Consider the following 14,476-nt stretch of genomic DNA (forward strand, 5'->3'; position numbering starts at 1 on the left):
CTGACTGCATGACTATAATCGCTTGTCTGATTATGGTCAGTACTCAGGCAGGAGCATTTTGGATCAGCTGGAGAGTGTTTTGTGGCTTATTGGTATGAGAACACTGAAAAGCAAATGCAGTGCAGTGTAGCTCGTGATGAAGAACCATGATCTCTTCTCCTACTTTGAGTCAGAAATATTTTTGGACCAGCTGGAGAGTCTTTAGGCATTGGCTGTAAATGGAAAACCTTGACGAGCAAACCATTCAGTGCGGCGAAGCTAGCGCTGAAGAACTATGATTTCAACTATGATGATCTGACAGCAACATTTTGGAGAGCTACTGAAATTCTCATTTGTTATCATCCCCTTTTCTTTTGCAAACTCATTTATTTCTGTATTAATGGATTTCATCAGGACAAATCATGATCGCTCTAAACATAGGAACAGTTCTGAGGTGGATTTGGCTCACAACACATGTACAATGCATGGAGATGGCTGGGTGCACGTGGCATGAACCAGCCCCCCTCCCAGGATATTCGGAGAACTTTCTAATTCTAGGCGGGTCTTTTCCCAGGTGACGCTGGGTGTGTTTGGCCACGAAGAGGAGGTGATTTCCAACCCGCTGTCTCCCAGCGTGATCCAAGGCATCATTTACAGCAAGTGCTGCCCAATAGGGGGCGAGCGCGAGGCCGTCCTGCAGCAGGAGCTGGTCATCCACATCGGGTGGATCATCTCCAACAGCCCAGAGCTGTTCAGTGGCATGCTCAAGATCCGAGTTGGGTTGGTTCTATGATCTCATCTACCAGTTCTAGTCAGTACTCAAGTAGCACCAATCTGAACCAGCTACAGATTAATTCGAGATGTCCTGTTAATGGAGAACATAGAAGAGAAAATGCAGTGCAGTAAAGCTTGTAATGGCTAACTTTAATTTCTTCTCCTAGTTCTAGTCAGGACTCAGGCAGCAGCATTTTGACCAACCAAAGAGTATTTCAAGATGTGCTGCTAATCAACAAGCCCATACAGGAGAATTAGAATCTTTTCTTGCCAGTACTCTTCTTGTTTTAGCAGCATTTTTCACCAATTTGTCTTTCAAGATGTGCTGTAAATTAAGAATATTGAAGAGCAAATGCATTGTAGCAAAGCTAGTACTGAAGACTATCTTCTCTGATTTAGCTCTTTCAGTACTCTGGCAGCATCATTTTGGACCAGCTTCAGAGTCTTTAGTCATTAATAAAGACATTGAAGACCAAATGCAGTGCAGCGAACCTAGTATTAGGAAACTATGATCTCTTCTCCTAATTCTAGTCAGTACTTGGGCCGTGACATATTTGACCAGTTAGAGAGTGTCTCAAAACTTGTGTTAATAGAGAACATTGAGGAGCAACTGCTGTCCAGTAAAGTTAGTACTGAAGAACTTGTATCTTTTCTCCTACTTGTCAGTGCTCAAACAGCAGAATTTTTGACCAGCTAGGGAGTCCTTAGAGACATGCTGTTAATAGACTGAAACTAGTAACAGAGAATTATGATCTCTTCTCGCTGTACTTAAGCAGCAGCATTTTCGACACCTGGGTCTAAGTAAAATATGTAATCTTTGTCGTGATTAGCTTGATTCTGATGTCAATGTGACACTCCTTAGTGTTCTTCCTCATGTGTGGGTCCACAGGTGGATTGTCCAGGCCATGAAACAGGAGCTGAGAATCCGGGCGGGAGACATGCCCTGCCAGGACATCTACCAGCTGTCCCCCAGCGACATCAAACAGCTCTTACTGGATGTGCTGCAGCCTCAGCACACGGGCAGGTACACATATGTGGACATTATCCATGCTGTGTTCCTTATCTGAAGCCTTACTGTGTAATCCTCTCCACTTTTAATTATTTTCAACTTGTCCACATCCAACTTCTGCTATCTACCGCAGCCCTTCTGGGGATTTCAGTAAACTTTTTTTTTTCTTTTTATCTTCCCTAATCAAATGCGTGTCAACTCATGAAGACAATTTCCTCAGCTCGGCCTGGTTTCACTTCCCGCAGGTCATGGCTACACCGCCGCCAAATCGACGGCTCACTTAACAGAACGCCTCTGGGCTTTTACGACCGGGTCTGGCAGATCCTGGAGAGGACCCCTAATGGGATTCTGGTCAGCGGGACACACCTACCGCAGGTACCTCCTCCAGGGACTCGGTGGTTATGGTCCTGTAAGGTGTCTCCTTGGTGGAGCACTTAGACCAATGAGTGATTATTTCTTATAATTTCATGCATTTTTGTAGCAACCTACGCTGTCTGACATGACCATGTACGAGATGAACTTCTCCCTGCTGGTGGAGGACACGCTAAAGAGCATCGTCCTGCCGGAGTACAGACAAACCATCGTGGAGGTAAGTAACTAAAATGGATGCTAAAGTGAGTGAGTTTTTAATTTAAGACCAAAGAAAACATCCACATTTTCTATGTGATGCAGCGGTAAAAAAATAAATAGACAAATAAAGAAAGAAAGACTGAAATTTATAGTATATATGAATTACTAAATTTAAAAAAAGATCAGTCAGATTATATATTGTTTAAATTCATGTTTTTATATTTCTTTTTTATTTAGATTTTATATTAATTTTTTAATCACAAATATTTGCAGTTGTGAGGTCCTCTTTATTTAGGTGGTTTAATATTTAATTTTAGAAGTCAAATAAAAGAGCTTAATACATTTAAAAAAAAGATTAAATCACTGTATCGCTGATTATACATATTTAAATTAATTAATGCAAATGTTTATATGTATTCCTCATTACTATTTATTTTTGACTTTGACAAAAATGAAAATGGTTGTCTGTGTCTATATGTGCCTTGCGACCAGTTCAGGGTATAGTTCGCCTTTCGCCCAAAGTCAGCTGGGATAGGCTCCAGCACCCTGCAACTCTGAACATGATTAGCGGTATTGAGAATGGATGGATGGATGGATACTGTACTGTAAATTAAAAAATAAACATTTTTAGTAGTAGTTCTCAATGTATTCTATTATCTCTCTCCTCTGTGCGAGCAGCTGCTGATGGTGGTGTCCATTGTGCTGGAGAGAAACCCGGAGGTGGACTTTGCCGACAAAGTGGACCTGGACAGTCTGGTGAAGGAAGCCTTTGCCGACTTCCAACGGGATCGTAGTCGCTCGGAAGGCATCGAGAAACAGGTATGAATTTTGATGAACGTTGATTTTTTTTTTTTTTTTTTTCCCTTTTAAATTCACAATGTTCCTCTTGGACATCTTTTCAGGATGACATGCAGGCCTTCTACAACACGCCACCTGTGGGCCGGAGGGGCACTTCCAGCTACCTGACTAAGGCTGTTATGACCCTGTTGTTGCAAGGGGATGTGAAGCCCTGCAAGGATGACCCGTGTTCTGTTAGCTAGAAGCCCCGACGCAGTTTCTGTCACCTCACTCGTTACATTGCTTAATTCGCATGCGTGCTAATCGCTGGGTGGTTTTTAATAGTGGTGGTACACCACATGGTTGATGGAAACCTGAAAAGTAGGGGCTTCTGACAAGTAAGTCATTTTGTTAGTTATCTCTCTCTTGCCTAATTTAGCATAAAAGAAAGGAAGACTGAGAATCTTTAGATTACAGGCAGCTAGTGCATTTTTTAGTCCTTATACTCAACACACGGCAGCCATCTCAGAAACGTTTTGGGACGGTCAGCAAGACAAGGTCTTAAGAAATTGCTCTTTGATTGGCATTTTGTGTTCAAGCTCCTTCTAATCTGAGTGTGAAACAACAAAATGGGCCAGATAAATCACGGTACGTAGCAAATTTTCAGCAGATGTTCGGTAAACTAGCTTGTCTTGCGCTAATGTAACGCAAGCTAAGCTATGCCTAGACGCTTGTGATGGTAGCGGATAAAATCTTCAGGACAAGTTTGAAGGATGTGTGGAAATGGCTAAAATGACCCTAAAACTGCCTCTTTAAACTGAAATAACGGACCTGGTGTTTGTTTTACAACATGGGTCTTTTGAGACTTTTTTGTGGGTCTACTCATGATAGATTTGTCTGCCAAAATTCATGTGCCTAAACTGGGGTCTTAGTTAAAAAAAAAAAAAAAAAAACGAGTGGGAATTTTTTAATAGAATGGTGAAAATGACCTTGAAATGTCCTCTTTAAACTAAAATGGCAGACCTCCTGTTAGTTTTACATTATGGGTCCTTGAGACTTGTGGGTCTACTCTTGATAGGCATGCCTGCCAAATTTCCTCTTGCAAAGTGTAACTGGATTCAGGGGCTGGATTATTAAATTTCAATATAATAATACCAGAGACTGCAAAGTTATTCGAATTTTGTTTTTTATGGCAAGTCACCAAACCTTCATCGCTCTGCTGATAACTAAAACTAAAATCCTTCCCAAATTAGCATCATCCATTTGTGTAGTATATGTACTTCCACTTTGGTATCGATCAGACAAAATCTCTTGGTTAAGTTAATTTTTTTATGATGCCTGGAAATAGCCAAAACAACCCTAAAATGGCAGACCTCCTGTTAGTTTAACAGCATGGGTCCTTGAGACTTTTTTGTGGGTCTACTCATGATAGCCATGCCTACTAAATTCCATCATGCTAAATGAAAATGACTTTGGGGGCTGAATTATTGGATAATTTCAGGGGCAGTTATTTGAGTTTTGTGTTTTTTGGTGAGTCACCAAACGCCGTTCTGCTGCGCCCACATACAATGATGAGAAGAAAAATTGTTTTACAATTTAGCGTCATCCAGCTGTAGAGTATTTGAAACTTTTTTTGTTCATGCTCCAAATTTCAACTTGCTAAGTAAAACTGGCTTTGGGGGCTGAATTTTCAAAAATGTCTCAGGGAATGTTTACATACGGGATGGGTTCTTGAGACATTTTTGGCAGTAGCTAAGTTGTCAATCGACATACTTCCAGACAACTACATCCTCTGTGATTTTACAGAGCAATGGTAGCTGTTAGCCAGTGTCATGTTAATCTAAAGCAAGCTAAACCAAGCCCTTTTTAAGTCCTTAATTCATCATCACAAGGTCCTGCTCATGGTGCCTATGATTTTCAGAAGCATGTTTTGCTGCTAATCCAATGCCAAGTGATGTTTAGAAATCACTTACTTTGAATGTGAATTGCATCATTGTGTGTGGATACATGCTAAATGCTTAACGTCATGTTTGCATGTACAATATTATTATTTTTTTTTTTTTGCTTAATGACAGCATTACAAGAAGAAATAAAAACTTGTTTAATTTTCTTCTTTTATATTGTTTAATATTTTAAGTATCTCTGTAATCAAAGCTACAAGCAGGACAAAGGACTTGAGGCAAATCAAGCTCTGACCTTGTGGAGTTACATTATTAGAATTATTTTATTGATGAGTCATCAAACTGTGATGATGAAAACTGAAATGTTCAAAATTAGGCGTCCAATAAAACTCCGACAGCAACCGACAATCAGTTCTGAAAAACAGTATTTATTAAAAAAAAAAAAATCCTTCAGCCAGACCAAGCTACTAAATAAGATGTTGCCCACGCTCGACGTCCTGGAGGGAATTTTTAATCAGCGCTTTAATTGACTTTTCTTCTTGTAGCTAATGGGCTGTGCACCTTGAAACAAAGATAATGTTATTTGTAGGAGCGAAGGCGCCCTCCGGCAAATGGTGGGGATCCATAATATTGAATGCCGTTAAGCTGCAGAAAATCATCATCGTCGGGGGAGTGTGATGGGCGCGCTTTCGCCAAACACGTGGCAAATACGAATTCATCATGCAGGTCTTGTTCCCTTTCAGTCATATTGTTCAGCACTCAATAATTGTTGTCAGGTCAAGATCCCTATTGATTTTGGGGGACATCTCATACAAGATGATTAAGGTACATGCAGTATATTATCATATCAGTACAATGAAACTGTCATAGATTGATTAACAAGTAGGTCAAATCAATGGTGCAAACATTTCTGAGATGAATCCCAAAGGTTGGGTAACGATCTGATTGATGGATAGACAGATGAATGCATGGACGGAAAGGCGGACAAACAAATGAATGGTTAGATGGATATATACTTTAATAATCTCACAAAGGAAATCTTAGAAGTGGTTACACATCAAAAATGTGAAATTCCAGAGACGACAACTCAAGTGGATTTTGTATTGACAGATGGATTAAAAGATAGGTGGATGGACAGAGAAACAAAGGGAATGTGACAATCCTGAGGCAAAACCTAAAAGTGTTGAATGGATGGAAGGACTGACAAGTGTTGTATGAAATTTGTATGAGTTTGATAAACCCACAGGAAATCAAGAAGTAGCTACCTTTCCAAGATGTGAAATTCCTGAGGCAAATGGACTGATGGATGGATTTAAATTGTCCAACAAATGAAATGAAGTTGTAGCTAAATGTCTGTGAGCAAAATTCCCAAGGCAAATCCCAAAGATTCCATTGCGTAGCGATCTGATGGATAGGTGAGTAGACGGATGGGTGGACAAACAAAGGAATGTTTGGATGGGTGGGAACTTTAATCATTTCAAAAATGAAATCAACAAGTAGCTATCCATCCATGATGCAAAATGCCTTAGGTGAACCTTAAAGATTCCATTGAGACATGTATGGGCGGAGGAAAAAAAATAATGCTTGAGTGGGTGTACACTTTAATAAACCCAAAAAGGGATGTTAAGAAGTGGCTATACACCCATGGTGCAAATTTCCTGAGGTAAACCCTAAAGGATGAATGGATGAATTGACTCAAAGCTAAGGTAGGGAGGAATAATTGGTTTAAGTCTGGTTTAAGTCTACACACCCCCATTCACAAATGCCAGGTTTTTGTGATGGGGGGGACCATGATAAATAATCTCAAAACTTTTTCAACTATTAGGCTAATGTGGCCTGTACAACTCAGTTGTTGTTGTTGTTTTTTTAAATCTTTTAATAGGGAAAAAATAATCTATCAGTGTGGCACAGTTTGAAGTGGCAGTATTTGCCCACTCTTCTTCGCAAAAGCACTCCAAATCTGTCAGATTGCGAGGGCATCTCCTGTGCGCAGCCAACTTCAGATCACCATGCTGATTTTCGAGCATATTATCAGGTATGCACTCTGGCTGGGCCATTTCAAAATGCTTAATAACTAACCTTTTGGAATTATGGCCATGTAGCTCGACTTAAGATTTTTTTTTGTCTTGCGACCCTACCTCATAGCTCTCACATGTGAAGAAGACGGGAGATGGTCATACATCCAGTACTCGCCATAAATTTATGAGCAGCTTCCTTCACTAGTTTTCTTTTTGTCATTTTGTTGATTTTGGCGGGACGTCCAGTTCTTGGTAATGTCACTGTTGTGTCTTATTTTCTCCACTTGATGATGATGTCTTTCTTGTGTTCCGTGAGATATTTAATGCCTCTGAAATTCCAGCTGAAGCGCCCGGGGAGCACTTCGGGGTATCAGCCTCTTGCTCAAGGACACCACAGCTGTGAGGCCGGGAGATGTTGGTGGATGGTCCGGTCTCCTGACGGTGCCGTAACTTCACATCCGGTCCAAGGTGACACCCATTGATCAACGTGTCATATTAGGGACCATAAAAGCGCATCAGTTAGCGACGCAGCTGTTTACCGCTTTCGACCTTGTTGCAACTTTTTTCGTCCATGACAATGGTGTAGGAGGAGCATTGGGTTGCCATGGCAACAACACATTAATCTCCTATTTAACACTGATTCAATTCAGCAAGGGCGGCACGGTGAACGAGAGGACGACTGCTTAGCACATCTGCCTCACAGTTCTGAGGACCCGGGTTGAGATCCTGCCTCGCCTGTGTGGAGTTTGCATGTTTTCCCCGTGCCTGGGTGGGTTTTCCCCGGGCACTCCGGTTTCCTCCCACATCCCAAAAACATGCATGGTAGGTTAATTGGCGACTCTAAATTGACCGGAGGTGTGAATGTGAGGGCAAAAGGTCTCTGTGCCCTGCGATTGGCTGGCGACCGATTCAGGGTGTACTCTGCCTCGCCCAGAGACAGCTGGGATGGGCTCCAGCACGCCACGACCTTAGTGAGGATAAGCAATACAGAAAATGGATGGAGAATTCAAATACTGCTGGCTCCTACTACATGTCCTGGTGGCACTATGCTAAATGGAAGCAAGTGTATCTAGTGGCATCTAGTGGCAAAATGTGGAAGTGCGACAAACCTGTGTAATACTGTGTAACTAATAGGATGCCAAAAATATTAGGAATAGTTTAATGCAATTGTCCAATACAGTATACCAAATCAACAAAAATAAACGTATTTTTCAATTAGTACTTTTCTGTGACTAAAATAAAATGAAATAAACATAAATAATAATAATTACAATAGGTAATATTTCTACCCATCCATTTTCCTCCATTTATCGGGTGGCAGCAGCTTAAGCAGGGAAGCCCAGACTTCCCTCACCCCAGCCACTTCATCCAGCTCTCCCGGAGGGATCCTGAGACGTTCCCAGGCCAGCCAAGAGATGTAGTCTCCCCAGCTTGTCCTGGGTCATCCCCGGGGAACACCTCATCAGGCAGGCGTCCGGGAAGCATCCGAATCAGATGCCCAAGCCAACTCATCTGGCTCCTCTCAATGCGGAGGAGCAGCGACTCTACTCTCAGTCCCTCCCGGATGACCGAGCTTCTCACCCTATCTCGAAGAGAGAGCCCGGACACCCTGCGGAGGAAACTCATTTCGGCCGCTTGTATCCGGGATCTTGTTCTTTCGGTCACGACCCACAGCTCGTGACCATAGGTGAGGGTAGGAACGTAGATCGACCAGTAAATTGAAAGTTTCACCTTTCGGCTCAGCTTCCTCTTCACCACGACAGACCGATACAGAGTCCGCATCACTGCAGATGCTGCACCAATCCCGCCTGTCGTTCTCTTATTCTATTCTTCCCTCACTCATGAACAAGACCCCAAGAACTCCTCCACTTGGAGAAGGATCTGCTCCCTGACCCGGACTGGGCACTCCACCGTTTTCTGACTGAGGACCATGGTCTCAGATTTGGAGGAGCTGGAACCTATCCCAGCTGACTTTGAGCGAGAGGCGTGGTACACCCTGTACTGGTCGCCAGCCAATCACAGGGGACATACAAACCATTCGCACTCACATTCACACTTACGGACAATTTAAGAGTCTTCAATCAACCGACCATGCATGTTTTTGGGATGTGGCAGGAAACCGGAGTGCCCGGAGAAAACCCACGCAGGAACGGGGAGAACATGCAAACTCCACACAGGCGGGGCCGGATTTGAACCCATGTCCTCAGAACTGTGAGGCAGATGTGCTAACCAGTCATCCACCATTCCACCTCGTGAATTAATATTTTAATATAATTAATATATAATGGCGGCACGGTGGCCGACTGGTTAGAGCGTCAGCCTCACAGTTCTGAGGTGCGGGGTTCAATCCCCGTCCCCGCCTGTGTGGAGTTTGCATGTTCTCCCCGTGCCTGCGTGGGTTTTCTCCGGGCACTCCGGTTTCCTCCCACATCCCAAAAACATGCATTAATTGGAGACTCTCAATTGCCCGTAGGCATGACTGTGAGTGCGAATGGTTGTTTGTTTCGATGTGCCCTGCGATTGGCTGGCAACCAGTTCAGGGTGTACCCCGCCTCCTGCCCGATGACAGCTGGGATAGGCTCCAGCACGCCCGCGACCCTAGTGAGGAGAAGCGGCTCAGAAAATGGATGGATGGATAATATATAATGAAATAAATAAATATATGAATGGAGTTTTTTTTCATTACAAATTAAAATAATATAAACAATTGTAGGTGCAATTGTATAAAAAAATACAACTAAATAAATAAATACCAAAATCATTGTAATGCCGTTGTCAACCTCTGTAAACGAAACAATGAATACCTTGCTGTGACTTAATAAAATGAAATAAAAATGAATACAAAAATGCATTACGACTTAAAAACAATATATTAATCAGACTTTTTTGACATTTTCGGAATATGAAGCTGACCTCGGGCCACCTACACCCTGGACTGGTTGCCAGTCATTCACAGGGCACATATGGAGACAAGACAGCCATTCACTCTCACATTCACACCGTCACTGAGTGGGAAGTCAAGCAAATGTTGAATATTAAAAGTAAAAAATCAATTCAACAACAAATGTATTTATTACAGTTGTCCACCACTGTGAACTAAAGCTATAATAATAAACATGTTTAATTAATACCTAACAGAGACAAAACATAACAAAAATAATTATTTCAGTTTAAAGTAACAAGTAACTCGATTAATAACAGTAAATTATTGGCATTTTAACTTTTTTTTCCTCACGATTAGAAATAATAAGTTTAAATTGTTTGATGAATAACTCATTGAGACGTAATATAACAATATATTGGGCGGCATGGTAACCGACTGGTTAAGCACATCTGCCTCACAGTTCTGAGGACAGGGGTTCAATCCCCGGCCCCGCCTGTGTGGAGTTTGCATGTTCCCCCGTGCCTGCGTGGGTTTTCTCCGGGCACTCTGGTTTCCTCCCACATCCCAAAAACATGCACGGTAGGTTAATTGAAGACTCTAAATTGCCCGTAGGTGTGAATTGTTGTTTGTTTGTGCCCTGCGATAGGATGTCAACCAGTTCAGGGTGTACCCGCTTCTCGCCCAGAGTCAGCTGGGATAGGCTCCAGCACGCCCGGGACCCTAGTGAGGATAAGCGCTATGGAACATGGATGGATGGATAACAATATATTATTGGACTTATTCTGATTAGCGTATCATGGATTTAAAAGACAAATGGGGACTTATTTGAAAGAAAAAACTAACCCTGCGATGGCGTCCAAAATGAGAACAGTATGGAGTTTTATGATAAGGATGTTAAAAGAATAAAAAAAATTTAAAATGCGAAATTATAGCACTTTCTGAATTACATTAGTATGGTGCATTGGAGAGAATGGTTATTGGTCTATATCTGCCTGCCGATTGTTTGGCGACCAGTACCAGCTGTACTCCGCCTCTTGCTCAAAATGGATAAACACGAGCTCACCCATGATCCAAGTGAGGATAAGCGATTTGTAAAATTATTGGATGGATGGTTGGAGAGATGGATGGATGGGAAAATTGTTGGATGAATGATGCTATCCCAAGACTATATACATCGCATCAGGGGATGACTGTGATATGCTGTGATACAGTATGTATTAATAATTATGTGTTCGTTTTGTACATGCAATTTCTAAAGCGAATTGTAATTTAGCAGCACAACAGAAAATGGATGGCTGGATAATCCCAATTGTTGTAGTACCACGTGAAGCCAACAGATGGTAGTAAACAACTATTGATGAGGTCCACATAATCTGTTTTGGCCCTTTGCTAAACCTCCAGTTTGTTGGACAAACCCATTTTACCCCTTTGGGATGATGATGATGATGATGATGATGGATCCATCCATCCATATTCCAAGCCGCTTATCCACTCAAGGGTCGCGGGCGTGCTGGAGCCTATCAAAGCTATCTTCGGGCAGGAGGCGGAGTACACCCTGAACTGGTAGCCAGCCAATCGCAGGATAATGATGATGATAATAATAATTCATTTTATTTATAGGTACCTTTCAAGCCACTCAAGGTCACCGACCACCTTACAGACATTTAAAATAAATCAAGCAACCCAATAAAAAATCACAGAACATAAATCATCAATTAAAATGGCAAATGTGAAAGTATATAGGCAGTCCGGAATAGGTGTGTCTTGATTTTGGATTTGAAGAGGGTCAGAGAGTCTCTGTTTTGGAGGCCAGGTGGTAGTGAGTTCCAAAGATAGGGGTCCTTGTGATAATACAGGCAACAGAGTTCTGGAGAAGCTGTAGTTTTTGTTGTGGCTGGTAGGGGAGACCAAAGAGGAGCGAGTTGCAAAAATTCAGGTGGGAAGTGACGGGGCAATGAACAAGGCCGGCGGCAGCAGTGTGTGTGTGTGTGTGGGGGGGGGGGTCAGCTTCATGTCACTTTAAACATCAAAGACAATTTACAGTCTTCACTGAGCCCAACGTTTGTTTTTGTTAAGATCAAAGACCATTTTGAATCTTTATTCAACCTAACAGGTTTTCGTGAACATCATGTGGTGGTTCGGCCAGCCTCGTCTTATTTTGGTGGGCTCATTTCCTGCACCACACTGCTTGTAGTTTGCTGTATTGTTTCAGGCTGGGCTGGGCAGCTTCTGGAGAGACACTCATTCTTGCCCACCTCCAACCAATCCGCAATCAACTGGGTTTAAAGAGCCTGCCGGCTCGACGAGCAGGCGCCAGATGATTTCCGCTTCTGCTTTCCAAACTTCTCGTAGTCGTGTCCCTCGCCCAGCCTGGCTCCACGTTGTCTCAAGTCTCTCTTCTCCTCAACCGACCCAAGAACCACCTCGGCCCTCGTGATCAGCTTTCTTACCTCGCCCCAGCAACCCACCCAATTGCTGCTCGCCCGGTGACTATGTTCATGTAATCCCCCCGACATATTAAACAAAACATCCACTCTAACCATACGCATCCTGTTCGCTTTTGGATCCACATCTGCAGCACTAAAGACACCCGTAACACATCACAGACAATTTTGTCTTCACTTAAATCTAAGATGTTTTTGTAAACGTCAATAACCTTTTTTATTTCACTGAACTACCCTGCCTCTCGCCCGAAGATAGCTGCGATAGGCTCCAGCACGCCCTGGTGAGAATGAGCGGTTCGGAAAATGGATGGATGGATGAACCTAGCATACATTTTTTTTTGTGAACATCAAAGACAATTTTGTCCTTAGTGACCCTACATAACATAGGTATTAGTAAACAACAGAAAATGTTGTCTTCCAGAAAACTAACAGATATGTTATGGTAAACTATGAGGGAAATGTAAAGTTCAACCGACCGAAAAAAGTGTTTTAGAAAACATGAATGATAATTTAGTCTTCAATGAACCTGACGTACGCGTTTTTGTGTTTCAGTCAATAAAGCTAATGTTTGTGTTTTTGTAAACATCAAAGACAATACATTCTTCAATAAACCTAGAGTTCTGGTTTATATGAACAACAAAGACCCTTTTGTTGTTGCTAAACCTTTAATCCTATGTTTCCTAAACATTCATTAAAAAATGCCTTTAATGATCCTAATGATGATTTTGCCTTCAATGAAACTAACATTTTTCTAAACATCAAAGATAGTGTATTTTATTCATTTTCATCACGTTTCACTTGACGTTCTTCTCGACTTTCCCTGTTGAGAAAGTATGACTCACCCGCCGCATTCCCCCCCAAAACAAAATGTTGTTCCTTGTATGTCGACACGTCCTAAATGTTTGCTTCAAAGTTGCGTCCCACATACCAGACGATGCGGTAACACAGGGTGGACTCCATGATGAAAATTGCATGGTTTTAATGTTTTTTCCGGGCCCGTGTGGCAGGATGTGAACAGAAGTTAAAAACATGTTTGTAAACAATAATGACCTCTCGTATACAAACAAATTGTTATCGTAAACCATCTTTACAGGATTCTCAGTGAACTACCATCTTGTTTCAAGTTTGCTTGATGATGTCGGCGGTTGCTGCATGAAATGAGTAATAGTATGCATACTAAAGGCATGAACCTAACATATGTTTTCATAAGCATAAATCTTGCTCTTGAGTCTTTGATGAACCAAGCGTTAAACATCTAAGATGATTCAGTCTTCAACAAACCAAATATCCTGTTCTGATAAACATCACAATGTCATCGTCAATGAGCTTGCGACTTTTCATAAACATCACCTATTTCACCTTTAATGATCATAAACATGAGAGTTTTGTGAACATCAAAGACAGTTTTCATTGGTGCCAACATGTGTTTTGGGAAACATTGCTAACCTAACAAATGAGGGTTTTTTTTAGACATGAAGGACCATTAGGTCTTCAATTAAACTAATGTACCTGTCTTAGTAATTATCAAAGACGATTTATAGAATATGAACCAAATGTTTTTATTAACTTCAAAGACAATTTAGTTTTTAATGTACCCAACACGTGCTTTAGTGGACATCAAAGAGGTTTGTCTTGTTTTAGTGAACATCAAAGACGATTTATTTAATCTTTTGAACCAAATGTGTTTTTGTAAACGCCAAAGACGATTTAGTCTTTAATTAATCCAACTATCAAAGATGTTCGTCTTGTTTTAATGAAAAGTAAAGAAAATAGTGTTTTGAATATCATTAATTATTATTAGAAACATAATTAACGGTAATTTGAACCAAATTTCTACTGTTCATGAAATTGGTAGCCCTTTGCATTAATCAACACGCAAGAAGTAGGTTTCAGTTTTAAAAGGTGAGGGACCACTGCCTTAGATCATTCTGACGTTCCCAAATTCAATGATCTTTAATGAATGAATGAATGAATTAATTACTCTTTAATCTTTACAGCACACTTAGCATTCACCTGTAAAAAACACTGGTGTTCACGCCCACAGATTTTCACGCCCTCCACATCCAGACTTCAACATTCTTAGGAAATAACAATGTCCCATCAAGGATGAGAGATTTTTA

At 41.5% G+C, this 14,476-nt stretch overlaps 1 protein-coding gene across 5 annotated transcripts in view; it reads left to right on the plus strand.

The window, feature by feature from the left end:
- phkb (phosphorylase kinase, beta) overlaps positions 1-5,219 on the plus strand; it is a 113,856-nt gene extending 108,637 nt beyond the window's left edge. For all 5 annotated transcript variants that reach the window (XM_061765287.1, XM_061765282.1, XM_061765273.1 and 2 more), the window contains 6 exons: positions 554-759; positions 1,643-1,777; positions 2,008-2,137; positions 2,244-2,351; positions 3,011-3,151; positions 3,235-5,219. In XM_061765287.1, the coding sequence (XP_061621271.1) occupies positions 554-759; positions 1,643-1,777; positions 2,008-2,137; positions 2,244-2,351; positions 3,011-3,151; positions 3,235-3,372 (858 nt within the window). In that variant the 3' untranslated portion in view covers positions 3,373-5,219. The remainder of the gene's footprint in view (positions 1-553; positions 760-1,642; positions 1,778-2,007; positions 2,138-2,243; positions 2,352-3,010; positions 3,152-3,234) is intronic.
- The last annotated feature ends 9,257 nt before the right edge of the window (positions 5,220-14,476 follow it).

The sequence above is a fragment of the Phyllopteryx taeniolatus genome, chromosome 2, assembly GCF_024500385.1.
Source record: "Phyllopteryx taeniolatus isolate TA_2022b chromosome 2, UOR_Ptae_1.2, whole genome shotgun sequence".
Taxonomy (NCBI): domain Eukaryota; kingdom Metazoa; phylum Chordata; class Actinopteri; order Syngnathiformes; family Syngnathidae; genus Phyllopteryx; species Phyllopteryx taeniolatus.